A 14,772-nucleotide genomic window follows, 5' to 3' on the forward strand; every position below is an offset into this window, starting at 1 on the left:
CCCTGGGTTACGAATGCACAGCTTACGGACTCCCCGTCTGTATGATCGAGACCAGTAAGTTGGATGGTAATGGATTTGGCATCAGCTGCTAGGTAGGTATGGGGTCTTTCCATGTGACTTCCCCCTCCCACCAAGCACTGGGTCAAGCTAAGGAGAGCTATTGGAGGAATGGGCAAAGAAGTGGCAGATGGAGTACAGTGTCTGAAAGTGTTTGGTCAAGCACTTTAGCAGAAGGAATAAAGGCATGGACTATTTTTAAATAGGAAGAAAATTCAAAATTCAGAGGTGGAAGAGGACTTGGGAGTCCCCGTGCAGGATTCCCTAAAGGTTAATTTGCAAATTTAATCAGTTGTAAGGAACGCAAATGCAATATTAGCATTCATTTCAAGAGAACTAGAATGCAAAAGCAAGGATGTAATGCTGAGGCTTTAGAAGACATTGGTCAGACTGCACTTGGGGAGCATTGCGCCTCTTATCTAAGAAAGGATCGGCTAGCATTGGAAAGGGTCCTGAGACGGTTCACGAGAATGATCCTAGGAATGAAAGGGATAACAAATGAGAAGCATTTGATGGTTCTGGAGAGGAGTGTAGGACCAGGGGGCACAGCCTCACAACTGAGAGGCATCCATTTAGAACAGAGATGAGGAAAAATTTCTTTAGCTGGAGGGTGGTGAATCTGTGGAATTTATACCCATACACAGCTGTGCAGGCCAGCTCATTGGGTATGTTTAAGGCAGAGATTGAAAGGTCTTTCATTAATCAAGGTGTCAAAGATTATGGGGAGAAGGCAGGAGAATGGGGTTGAGTGGGATAATAAATTGGCCATGATGGAATGGTGGAACTGAATGGCCTAATTCTGCTCCTATGTGTTATGGCCTTATAGATGAAATTGTTTTGGTATAAGTTTTAGACTAAATGGCAGAGTCCCAAATTTGGTGTCCAGGTCTTTTCAGGAGTGAACTACTGACATATTTCTGAACAAAATTATGTCAGTTTGAATCAATTTTCCACAGGTCATCCTCATGGACACTAGCCTCCCAGCATCAAGGACATCTTCAAAAGATGCTTCAAAAAGACAGCATTCATTGTTAAGGACCTCCGTCACCCAGGACACTCTCTTCCTATTGCTACCGTCAGGGAGATGGTCATTCAGCCTGAAGACATACATTGAATGTTTTAGGAAATGCTTCTTCCCCTCCACCATCAGATTTCAGAATGGACATTGAACCAACCCATGAACACAACCTAACTTTTTATTCTCTTTTTGTACTACTTATTTAAATAAATAATTTTTGTTTTATGTTTATATATCTTATTGTAATTTATAGTAATTATTGCAGCCATAAAGCAACAAATTTCACGACATGTCAGTGATATTAAACCCAAATCTGATTCAGATTTTTGACTCAGACAGCTGTTTGAAGCTAAAATGTCAAAATTTGAAGCTAAAATGGGAAAGGCACGCATAAAGCAATAGTGCAAAGGTCAACTATCACATTGAATAGTTAGTATTAGAGGCTCAAGAAGAAAATTTGCCTGTGGGCCAAATTTGATGTATAGCAATTCTTGCCTCAGCCTACTCATGTGAAGATAAAGAGCCAATCTGTAGGGAAATTGCAAAGGTGTGTAAAAGCAATAACGGGGTTGTCAGATATCCAAATATAGACTGGAACTGCAATGACATGAGGAACAAAGATGGGGCAGAGTTTCTGGACCATGATCAGTTTACTTCAGATCCAACAAGGAAGACAGTGATGCTGTATCTGGAAGCAAGAATTCTAATATCATTAAATTCACAACAGCTATCTTGAAGGACATAGACTAATCAGAAGTAAAAATTATCACTGGGAGAGATAGATCAATCATAATCAGCTGAAAACAGATCCGGCTTGGATAAATTGGAATCTAAAGTGACCAAGAAATCTAAATGAATAATGCAAGACTTTTAAGATAAAAAATTTCATCTAAGGTCTAGGTATACTGTATTCACATGAGGGATAGGGTAGAGAGATAAATGCTAGAACTTAAAAAGATGGAACAGAAAATAGAAGAGGCAAACAAGAGTATGTTATAGGTGAGACATACGTCAAAAGTTGTTCACACGTAGGAGAGTCAATTCCATTCCCTATCATGTTAGACACTTTAGAGACTGGTGCGGATTGCTCAGCACATCTGTAGATGTGAACTTCCTACTTACTATTCAGGACACTTACAGAGACAGGTGTGTAAAAACGGCCTGAAGGATCATTGGGGGCCCAAGTCACCGCAACCACAAACTGTTCCAGGAAACGGTACAGCAGCATAAAAGCCAGGACCAGCAGGCTCCGTGACAGCTTCTTCCACCAGGCCATCAGACTGATTAATTCACGCTGATACAATTGTATTTCTATGTTATTAATCTGTCGCACATACAATTTATTATTGATTACTATAAGTTGCAGATCTAGATGGAGACGTAATGTGAAGATTTTTAATCCTCATTTATGTGTAGGATGTATGTAATAAAATCAATTCAAGTACAAAAGGAAATAGGGACTCAAAGACAGAGCACAAGGAAGGATGGACAACAAACATGAACACAAAAGCCAAAAGTATTCCATAGGCAGATTAATAGTAAAAGATTTCAAGACAAGAGGAGGAGCTGATTAGAAACTAAAAGGAAAGCCAAGCTCGGCAATCAACCAAACTTCCAAATAGCCAACCCGAGCTACCAATATTCTGCAATATTTCACTAAAGGGAAAAATTTACTCACAGAAGGAGCAGAAATGACCAGGGTACTAAATTAGTTCTTCATATAAGATTTCATCAAGGAACAAGATGCTTCTGGGTTTTCAGCAAAGAAATGCCAGAGGACAGAGAATGCTTAAAGAGGAGATACTAGAAAGCCTAGCTGCACTTAGTTGATAAAACATTCAATTGAAATGGGATGCATCCTAGAATTATGAGGGAAGTAAGAAAGGAAATTGTAGTGGCAGAACCTGCAGGCTTCCAAGAATATTCAGAAATAGTACTTGAGGAATGGAAAACTGCAACGTTACACAGTCTTGTTCACAGCTGGAGGGGAGATCACAGAAACAGAACTGTGAATTTTAGGGCAGGGTACGTGCTTTTATTGGACAAGGTTGATTTGGGAATGCATTAAGACCTATGGGAGTGAAGGTACTGGTTAAGTGAGGATCAAAACCTGCAGAGGATAAAAGACTGAGGAATGTCATTTTCCTGATGAGATAATGGGATGCAGAAACTTAAGAATATGAGGTGGAGAGGTATGGATAGGAAAATAACCTCCAAGATAGAAACTTTAAGATATCTACTTTGAGCAAGATGGACTCCCTGGTCAGTTGTCCAAAGAGGAATCCAACTGAATACTGTAAGCAGCCAACTGGTTGGGGCTTTCAGCATAATTAACAAACCTGATATGCATGGTAGAATTTTGAAGTATCATGAAAAGAGCATTGTGCACCAATTTATGCCACAAATAAATTGGCTGACATAAATTGATGGATGACAGCTGGATTCTGTGTACTCAGCTCATCACATGGACTCCTGGCCATAATACCAATGCACCTCCGGGATAAATGGTGTACTCCTGTTTCCATGCATATCTATAATAAAATTATTGGTATTTACTGACATCACAATTTGTATGAATACTGGGTCCTTGTACAAGATGTATGCTTTATGATTAACTTTCCGGAGGCATCACACTAGTAAAGTCAAACCTACCTTATCATTGCAAAATAAACATCACAAAGCCTTCAAGAAAGAGTTCTACAAAACAATTTGGCTCTTAATGCACCAAATTGACAAATTAAAAAAATTGTTTATATCAAATGCAGCAAAATTGCTACTCTGGGGCTCAGCTACAGAATACACCAAAGAAATTCAATGATGTAACAAGGCACATTTTAAGACATGGAAAAGACTAATTCTGTAAGCTGCCTCCACTGTACAAAATAGCACTTACTCACTGTGAAGCACATGACAAACTGTTGTATTTAGGCAAACCTAATAAAGTGTCTACAAGTAGTTCTCAGATAACATACCACTGGAACTTTTACAAATGCCCTTTACATAAAGTAGATAAATACTTAAATAGTCCAGTGTCTAAATTTACATTCTGTATGCAGCAAAATGTTAAATAATTTTATGTGCAGTAACTCAGAAGGACTGTGAATTGGACAGGTGACTTCCACGGCAGACTTAGGCTTCCTTTGTCAGCAGAAGCTAATACATTTGGAGTTTATATATGCACGATATACATTTATTAAAAATTTCAACATGTTAATTGTATTTTATTTGTTGTAATTCAATGTAGTTTGGGTGGCTGAAAGAAGAACTAGTTGCAAGTTAAACAGTGTTTTCAATTCAGCTTGTATAAGAAATATTAATGAATATGATCATTATAGCTCTATTCCAATTTTGATATAGAAGAGATGAAATCCAATCTTAATCCTCATCAACAGTATTAATGTTACCATATTGCAATTGATTAATTTGATTTTTTTTCTCAAGCCCATTGTATATAAAACATTACAGGTCAATGTCATTTCATTGGAAATGACTTGAAATAGAAACCAAAAAGCTGTCCAAACTGCTATTTCCGGTTCCATTTCTCAATTCAACCATGAGCATTTTTGCATACCATATTTATCTGCTGGATGTTATGTTATTTTAGACTTAATTTAAATTTATTCTGAGTCTTCATATTTACTCATCTTGAATCTGGTCAGTATCCTGTGAATCTGCAAGGTACAACTGCTGTCTTATAATGGTGCATTATTTTTTGCATCCTAACAATAAAGTTCAAAATCCAACTGTTTTTGCAAGTTTATCACACTAGGATTAAATTTAATTCCTGCATGTTTGTTTCTGTAATCTGCTCCAGCTCTCTATGCTCTGAGAATTCAGTTCTCCTGTTCTGCATTTGAGAATTGCACATGTCCTTTGCCACTCACACAGAAAACATACATTCTGATGTCTAAAGTCTGAAATGTGAAGTTCCCTACCAAAGTGGAAAAATGATTCCCTTTTACCTCCTTCTCTCAGATCCACTTTAAAGCTACCTTTGACTTATATAGGTACTCCTGAAATACTTTATGATAAAGTGACCAGAGCCAAGCTTCAGCCTTGAGGTGCAGTGGACATCGCAGTGAACTTGCAACACAAGTGGCCAATTTCCATCAGTGTTGACTCTTTCTGATTTCAGATTCAGATTTACTTACCACAGGTACACCGAAACATAAACTAACACACCCGAAGACGTGCTGGGGACAGCCCACAAGTATTGCCACACATTCTGGTGGCAGCATAGCATTCCAATAATGCTTGGCAAAACAAACAGAACACAAGAAGCAACAAAAGTGAAGCAAATCCTGTTCTTTCCTCCCTGCACCCATCTACGCACATACACAGTCCTCTAACCCCAAGACTTTGGCTTCCAGCCTCCCACTAACTTGTGGATTTGTGGACACTGGGCTCCAATTTCTTCAGTGGACTCAGGACTCTGGCTATTGGGCCTTCTGGATTTGCGACCAGCCTTTATGCTTCGATCTGGACCTCTGCTCAACTTTGGGTTTCAGTCTTTGGTATCGACACAGGCCTTGCAAACAATAATGAACGAGGACTCTGGATGAGGGTGCAAACTCTAGCCATAGAACTCTGGACTCACAGATGACGGGACCCCACAAACTAGACCTTAAGTTTCGGTCTCACTGATGAGAGAACCCTGAATGTCCTCACCAGTCTGCTAGTCTGCTAGCCTGATATCCCACCATGCTCACGCTGCTGGACTTCGAATGTGGAGCGGAGACTAGGACTCCTGTCCTACAATTCCACCCCACATCCCTAGACCCTAACCTAACCCCCAACTTCCCTCTCTGTCCTCAAAACCATCCCTACAAACCTTAAAAAAAATGGACTGCACTGTCACCATGATGAAGACTGCAGCTCAGTCTCATCTTGGAACCTTTCATCGAAATATTAAAGAAATTACACTTAAGATTCATAAATCAAAGATTATCTATTGACTAGAAAGGTCTACCACAAAACTCTGGAAAAGACAAATGAAAATATCGGGGGAGCCATCTCTGTGAATGCAATCTTCAATGTTGAAATTCACCATCACCCTTGCTGTTCCACTTCCAGAAGAGCTAAACAAATGTCAGTGTCCTCTCACAGTCTATTATTTCAGAATAATTGCACACTCTGTTCTGATGCAAAGGCTACGGTTTTTTCATTCCACCACTAGATTCCCAAAAAGGACAACTCTATTCTGAGTGTCATAGCATGAGATTAAAAAAAGGGACAAAATAAAACATTTTAGGATATTCTCAAAGCCTCCTTGAAAAAGTGTAACCTTTTCCCAACTACTAGGAAATCCCGGCCTACATTAGTTCAAAATAAAAAGGGCCTTTCAAAGGGAATTGAGAAGTGCGAGTCTCTCTGTCGGGATTAAAGCCCAGTGTAAAGAAATGCAATATATTTCTATCTCCCCACCTACCTTCCTTGTTGAAAACCTCTGCCTCCATCTGAGACGGAATTAAGTCTTACGTTGGCCTCAGCAGCCACCTCAGAACCCACAGAAGCACAGATCTTCTATCCCATAGGTTGCCCAAGAAGGGCGAGAAGACTAAATAAATGTAACTTTTGTAAGGTGAAGCCAGTACATTCAGTGAGTTGAAACGCATTTCTTCCACACCAGTAAGCCTCCTCCTATTTGGGCAAGTCGAAGGTCCTCCAAACGTGACAGCAGCTTCACTCACATTGTACACTTAATAGATTCATGTGCTAAATCTTTGTGCTTGATAATGTCTTTGAAAACTTATTGACTCTTTTTCAGTTTTGGGCTGGATATCTGTCAATCGATGTTAAGGGACTATCACTGGCTACTGTTTGCACTACGATAGATATAAAAGGGCTGGATTTTAAAAAGGTATACTTCAGCCATGGCTTCCTGTGGCGCATTTCGGTGCAGCTTTGGAGAATGTTAAATCACCTAGACCTCCCCCTCGGGGCGGGATGCGCTATTGCGCAATCTGGGATAGTTTCTTTTAAAAGGAGCGTGGTTTGTCTCAACTCTGGACACTACAACTACTGCTGACCCCAGCAATGAAGGTAATTAGGGGTGAGAGAGAGGAAAAAAAACTGAAAGTGGAACACCATAGTGAGCCTATAATCGATGGAAGGGAAACCACACAAGGACATTATTTCTGAGCTATCTGAAGTCCACAGGTAGCAACCCAGCTATATAAATGAATCTTTGTCCCACACAAGGCGTACACCCCCCCACCCACCCCACCAAAAAAAATCCATCACCCATCCGGGTTCCTTTGTAGAAGACATTACCATTCAACCTAACCTGATCAGAGCCCGCTAGATTATTGGATTGACAGCCGCCTTGACGAATAGCAAGCCCCATCGGTTGCCATTACGCTACGTAACGGAAAGTCAGTTGTACCTTCTCCCCAATTAGCATCGAGCGCTTCGGGAGGGGAGAGGAGGGGGTGTCCGGATGTGCACCTATCAAGCTAGTCGGAGCAAGCGCACAGAAGTTAATGGTTCGGGTGGACTAATATTCGCGGGGCCTAGTGTGTGTGTGTGTGTGAGAGAGAGAGAGTGTGTGTGTGTGAGAAAGAGAGAGAGCGAGCGAGGCGCGGGGCTTTCGCTGCTGGTAGCTGAAGTCAAACTTTACATCAGAAAAATTCAAACACAATATATAATAATACACAGCTTCTAGTCAGACTCAGAGGCGCCCGACACGGTAAGGATAGAGCGCGAAGAATATGCAGAATGAAGTGATAGCGGAGAACCGAGCGCTCGACACGATGACAGAAGGCTTTGAAGACGAGATAGATTCTGTGACCGCTGCCGTCAGCACTAAAGTTCGCATTTTAGAGCCGACTCCCGGAGATCGCCTGGATTTCAAACTGGCCGTGCTCTCTGGGAGCGAAGAGGATGAGGTTTCTGAGGTAAAGTGACCCTTGCTTCACGTCGCCACTCAACTACACCCACTCTTTAGTGAATCATTTGAAGGTGTTGATAGTCCCCCCCCCCCCAACTTCCCCACCAATCTCCTCCCTTCCATAAAAGAGTAGGCCTAAGAACTGAGCATCAATGGCGGAGCGCACAAATCCGGGCCTAAGTTTGTAGCACGAAGCCGAGGCTCGATCGCAGAGCTGGGTGAAGCACTAGGCCGGGGTGGGGGTTGGGGGTTTGGTTTTTGGTGTGGGGGGGTTAGAAAGAGGAGCCAAAGAGACGATGCGCTTGCGCAGAGGCCTCCCCTAGTCTTGGGAGGTGTAGTTTAAAAGGTGACTTGGAGTTTGAAGGGAATCGGAGGAAAAGCAAGGTTGAACTACATCTCCCAGCTAGCCACACGGTCGTCCTAGCTCCTTGGTTTTTTTTGGAATCCAGAAACTAGTTCAGGCCTGAATTGTCCTAAAGCCTCTAACCTCTTTCAAATCATAGGTTACGTTGATAAAATCAACAAAAGGCGCTGCATTTACGATTTTCTATAAAGTAAATGTTTCATCTAAGATATAATTTTCTCCACGATATGTTTACTCATTAAATTTTCAGTCCAATTTTCTGTGAATGTGTTTCGCTTACGTATGTCTGACTACTGCCGAAGTTGGAAGGTACCATATTATTCCCTTTTACGTTAGGAAGCGTCGAACATAAGGGAAATGGGCCTAGTGGGCCTACAACCTTTGAATGCTGTCCCTGCTTGCACAAATGTAGTCTTGTGGGCCTCGTCACATGATGTAATCTCATAGAACGAATGTGATTGTAATTTGTATCTCAATTACAGTTGCAGATTGATTTTGATGCATAACCAGATGAGCTGACGTGCCTGATTTCCCTGGATTGGGAAGAGATGATTGCTATGTTCATGTGTAACAATTAGAACAAGTAGGCAAAAAGAAAATCGTTTTGTTTTTTTAAATTTATTTCCCTGTCTTTCTTATGGGAAAGGTGATTTTTAATGGTATTAAATATCTTGGTGTGAGTTTGTCATGTCCCGACAGCTGAATGGTAGAGCACTTTTGCATAAATATGTAAAAAAACTAAATCATCAATTTCTTGAGTAAGTTAGGTTGAAGAGAATCTTGGGGTATCTTAAGATGAAGGAAAAGAATTACTGGAGTGGGCTGATGAATTACATGTGTCTTCATGATTCCTTGGAGTTAACTAAGAATTCAGTACTGCAAAGGAAGAATTTTTGTTTTAAAAAGGTTCAAAATTGAGCTGAACAAGTTTTTTGTTGTATTCTAGGCTAATTTGCTCTTAAGTACTGAAATTGGGTTGATAGCAAGGAGGATACAGGATTAATTATGGATTGACAGATTGTGTATTGTACTTTGAAATGTTAAAACTCAGGCATCTTGTGTGGGGAATGTTATTGGATTTGTTTTTTGTAATCTTTAGAAGGAGCAAACTCTTTGGAATTTCCTAGTTGACATTTTTTCCTCTTGGTACAGAGTGGTCAAATGGAGTGCAATAGCACTAGATTGATCTGCAGTCCCTTCCCCATATTGAGAGATCAGTCCCCTTAAGCCTTTGCATTGAAAGGCTGCTCGTTCTTGTGTTGAAGTTGTTTTACAGGTGTGGCTCTGTAAAGTCACTCCATTTCCATCAGATTCTCTTGTGCCAAGGAACATTCTGTCTTCTCATATTTATCTGTTCACCTCCACTGAAATTTAGACCACTACTTCCATTCATCCCTCTTCCCGATCTGTTGGCTGTGTTTTCTCTCACCTCAATAAAAATCTTCTGACTCAAGCTGCCCTTACTTTTATCCTAGCTTTACACATCTTCCTCCTTCCAAGTTCATTTTGTTCATGAAACCCAACTTCATATCCTTTGACATTCCTATAGGATTTCACAGCATTCAGTTTAACTCACGTATTGCAGGCTTGCTGCTTGCTGTTTTTCCTGCGTGATTATCTCTTGCAAACTTGACATCGCTTTCTTCCTCTTTTAGGTCAAAACGTCAATAATCTTAGTCATTTGAAAAGTGCGTTAATCCCTAATGTACCTTTCTTTACCAAAGTTGTTACAAGTAATGTTGCATGCCTAATTTGTATCCAACAAGTTTGTGCTAATTTAAAAAATTGTATCAGCTGTAATTCATTTGGTCATGTGCTCTAGCTTTGGAATTGTCTAACCCAGCATTAACAATGGGTTAGAGAAGGTTTGTTTTGATGATCCCAGGAGAGAAGGTATGTCTTGGAAGAAAAGGTTGAAAAAGTTACCTGTACATTTGCTGGCGCTTGGAAGAATAAAAGGTGATCCTTTTGAAAAGAGATTCTGAGGTGGATTGCCAACATTGCTGCCGAGAGTATTTTCAGGCAAATGTCGAACTAAGTGGTAATGTTGGAATTGGGTTTCCTCCTTGTGAAGTGCTTCTTATGTGGTCTTTTTTTCTTTGGAATACCCTAGCCCAGGAAGTTGTGGAGGCTGAATTGTTGTAAATTGTCAGACCTTGATCATAGGTAGAGTTTTGGGAGGATAAGGACATTGAGGATTTGAGGGTGGGGTGGATATGGATAAGTGGGACTGAGGCCAAGATCAGATTGAATGGCAGAACAAGCTCATGGCAATGCTTGCAGTTAGTAATATTTTAATCAAGACTACATCGCAGCACAGCAATGAGGGGAACTACATGGTTGGAGGTGCTGCGTTCTGGATGAAGACTTGTAATATGTAAGTTTTACATTAAATTGGAGAAGAATTGTCTCCCTGATTAGATGTAAAAACTTAGACACTTTTGTTTGGGTGGTGTGGAAGTGCCATGTTTAATTTGTCCTATGATCAACGCTGATAAAATTTTTTAAATTCATTAACCTGTAGTTTTTTATATAGGAACTTGCTGAATGCAAATTGGCTGTCATGTATTTGGCATTTCAATAATGACAGCATCTTAAAGTACTTCATTGGCTGTAAAGTGCATTGATGTCCTAGGGTGCTATTTTGTTGAAAGGTTTAAGCTTTCTACACATTAAATGGGTTTAAACAAAGCCAAAGCTGGTACACAACGATAATAAAATTAATCCTCCAGCCTTCCTGAAGTCAATTATATCATCCTATTTGAACATGTAATTTTTGTGAGGTGAAATCACCTTTACTTGGATACACTTGTCCATCCCATCATAGTCAGCTCATTTACAGGATTATAGCTTTATCATCAAATCATTGCCATTGGATTCCTGCAAACTACTCTTAGTGATCTCTTCCTAAAGTGTTCTATGTGAACTATTTGAAGAGGGAACTATCTTCCATGTGTGCTATACCATAGATAGCTTTGTATTCAACAGTTCATTCCAACTCGTGCTGGAAGTCCTGTTTCATTTAGTTGTAATTTCCTTCAGTTAGATGTTGGTAAAATCAAAAACATTATCTTCGTTCCCTGTCGCAGCTTTGTATTCTGACACTGATTCTCTTCATATTCCCTGACCGAGCAAGTTTGCCTTCTTGGCATCCCGTTTAACATTGAACAAAATTTCTAACTCCTACAATCGTCATTGTTACAAAGACTATCTGTCTTTATGATGGTTGATGTCTCACTGTTACAGCTCACTGTTGCCAAAAGCCTCTTTTATTACCTTTAAACTTAATGTTCCAATACTGTGCTGATCATTCTCCCGGTCTTAATGCTCTGTAAACTTCAGCTGATTGTCTTTAGTTTTGCACCAAATGTAACTTGTATTTTACCCTTGTCCTTCTTAATTTACATCTAATACTTACATCTAAATATTTTAATTGCTTTGTCCTTGGAGCTCCTTCAGTGTTGTTGTCTTTGGAACTTTCAGGAATTATCCCTCTGACTTGTACAGTGTCACTTCCATTGTTTTTGTCTCAACTTTGGCCTTGTCCATGACTGATGTTCTCCCTTATATTAAAATGATCTGTTTTTCCTTGTAGAAACTATCAATAGTCTTTTATCATTTCCCAGTACATCTTTGATAAGTATTTGTTTTGAATCTTTTGTGAAGACAGTGGGTCATGTTTTGTGTTTAATGTATTATTGATTGAAAGTTGTTGCATGCAAAAGTTCATTTTCCAGCAGGTGTTGAACTGCAGGTAGCAGCAGAAATGGCGACCAATTGCTATCTTTACTATATCAGCAAAGTCCATGAAATCAAATAAACTTAAAGTTGCTTACTACTGTTTGACTATTGAGGCAAATTCAGGAAGGAGCTTGTTTGGACGAATCTGCATCTTGTGTAAGGCTCCATTTTAGTTAACCTTTTTGATTAGCTTTGATATTAACTAGTAATCTAGGTTGCTTGCAGTGTTGGAACAGTATCCTTTTCTTTTGAATGATAGTAAATCTAATTCTTAATGTCTGGTAAAGCAATTTTCCTTTCTGAGAAATCAGCAGTCCTTTGATTGAATTGTTAGTTGGTCTGGTGCTTAAAATTGGGGCAGACCATTTAAATACTGATAAAGTGAAACTGCATAATTTGGGAGATCTGAATCTTTGTTTCCTTCCAATATTCTGGATGGTTTTAGGATAATAGCACACATTTTGAATATTACAACATTTGTTTTATTTTGATGTAACCTGCTGCTGTAAGTCCTGAGCTGCTTCCCAAATATACTCTCCACTCAGCAATTTAATTAAAAATCTTTTATTTACAAAATTTTACTTGGCTGTGTAGGAGTTTATCTCTGTAGTCTCTCCATCCAAATTTTCAGTCGACCTTGCCATTTCTGGATCATTGTATGTTAGTTATTTTTCACTGCATCACTGATAACAAAACCTTATGGCTTGTATGACAATGAAAGAATTCCATTTCTAGATTTGATTGCTCATCTTCAAGAGCCCCATTAAAACTTTTTGATCACTTGGTTTGATTTTATTATTTATTGCTTTCTTCCCTTCTTGATTTTTTATAACTGCATTGTATTATCTTGATTCTGATATTTTTTCTCTGCTTTTGTTCACTCTATTGGTAATGCTGTTAGTTTCTAAAGCCTCTGCTCTAGATTTTCCTTCAACCTTTGCTTCTCATGTCCTCCTCTGAGACTCACCTTAAAATGACCTCTTTGATGAAAGTTTTGATCATCTTTGGCTTGTATGGAGTCCAATTTTGCCTAATTATTTTCTAGTGTGATTATGGAGACTTATCCGGTCTTATGCAATTGTTCCTGGTCAAAGCACCTTACACTATACCATTTTGTTGAAGAGGTTGTCCCTGTAACGTTAGATGCCCATTAAAGCTCCAGTCAACTTCTCAACTTTATGTGGAAGTCTTGCTCTTCTCTTTTTAAAGTATAATTTGGTAATGTTTTCCCAAAATGAATAGTTGAGTCTCCCAAGTAAACAAAATACTCTGCTGATACGACACAAGAGCATCAAATATCAAAATTGCTGATAATGAAACACCGACAGCATGACAATTGGTATAGATGGGATCATAAAATTACAAAGAGACAATTGAGTGAGAATGCAGAGCTGTAGCAGATGGAATTCAGCACAATTAAGTGTGAGATCATTTATTTTGGCTCAAGAATTGGTAACTTTTAGGTGGTGGAAAGCTAGAATATGTAGAGGCATAAGGAAAACAGAAGTTCACATTCACAGTGAAATGTCCGACTTCGGTTTAAAAATAGAAAGTAAATATGTCCAAATGCCCTGTTGGACTTTGTAACTTAAAGAATAAATTATGGGGGAAGTTTTGTGGTTAAACAATATCTTGACTGTTGTCGCCTGGGAACACGACAGTAAAATGTATTGGAGTTTGCACAGATATACAGATTCATCAATATGTTATCAGACTGGATTATGAGGAGATATAAATGAGCTTAGTATTCTTCAAAACAGAACTTAAAAACTAAAGTGATTTTTTTATTGAATTGTTGGGAATTTTGAAACAATAGAATTAGAAGCAGTTTTATTGTAAGTGACATTAGTCATGAAACACACACCAAATGCTGTAGCAAATTAGCAGGTCGAGCAGCATCTACAGCAGGGGTTCACAACGTAGGGTCCATGGACCCCTTGCTTAATGGTATTGGTCCATGGCATTTAAAAAGTTGGGATCTCCCTGATCTGTGGTTATGAATAAACAGTCAACACTTCGGATCTAGACTCATCCTCAGGAAGGGGGAAGATGCCAGAATAAAAAGGTGGGGGGAGAGCAATGAGGATGATCCAGAACCTGATGGGTGAAGCCAGGTGGGTGGAATTGGTCAAGGGCTGGAGAAGGAGGAATCGAATCTTGTAGGAGAAGAGAATTGACTGGAAGAAAGGCGAGAAGGAGGGCGCTGAGGAGGTGATAGGCAGGTGAAAAGAAGAGGTATTGGTTATGAAATTTGTTTTTTGGCGGCAGTGCGGGCATAACAAATTGTTATATAAAAAAAATCATGCAAACAAAAAAAGCAATACCAATAGTAGTGTTTAAAGACTTCCAATGTTGATGACAGAGGGGAAGAATCTATTCTAGATCATTGAATGTGGATCTTCAGACTCCGGTAGTTTTCTGATGGCAGTAATGAGAAGATGGCATGTCCCAGATGGTGAGGATCCTTTACAATGTTGCCACTTTCTTGAGGCACCATCTTTAGAATATGTCCTCAATGGTGACGTGGCTTTTGCCTGTGATAGAGCTGGCTGAGACTAAAATGCTTTGAAGCCTCTTATAATTTTGTGCTTTGGTGCCTTCACACTGGAGGGTGATGCAACCAGTCAGAATGCTCTCCTTGATATGTGTGTAGAAATTTGTTTGTCTTTGGTGACAAATCAGATCTGAAGTTCCTAATAAAAT

At 39.5% G+C, this 14,772-nt stretch overlaps 1 protein-coding gene across 7 annotated transcripts in view; it reads left to right on the forward strand.

The window, feature by feature from the left end:
• The first annotated feature begins 7,520 nt into the window (after positions 1-7,520).
• The window catches only part of ankhd1 (ankyrin repeat and KH domain containing 1), a 144,603-nt gene continuing 137,351 nt past the window's right edge, over positions 7,521-14,772 (forward strand). For 5 of the 7 annotated variants that reach the window (XM_059990308.1, XM_059990309.1, XM_059990313.1 and 2 more), the window contains exon 1: positions 7,521-7,971. In XM_059990308.1, coding sequence (XP_059846291.1) covers positions 7,786-7,971 — 186 coding nt within the window. In that variant the 5' untranslated portion in view covers positions 7,521-7,785. The remainder of the gene's footprint in view (positions 7,972-14,772) is intronic. The other 2 variants (XM_059990315.1, XM_059990314.1) reach the window with 2 other exon arrangements.

This window comes from Hypanus sabinus, chromosome 15, assembly GCF_030144855.1.
Source record: "Hypanus sabinus isolate sHypSab1 chromosome 15, sHypSab1.hap1, whole genome shotgun sequence".
In the NCBI taxonomy this organism is placed as follows: domain Eukaryota; kingdom Metazoa; phylum Chordata; class Chondrichthyes; order Myliobatiformes; family Dasyatidae; genus Hypanus; species Hypanus sabinus.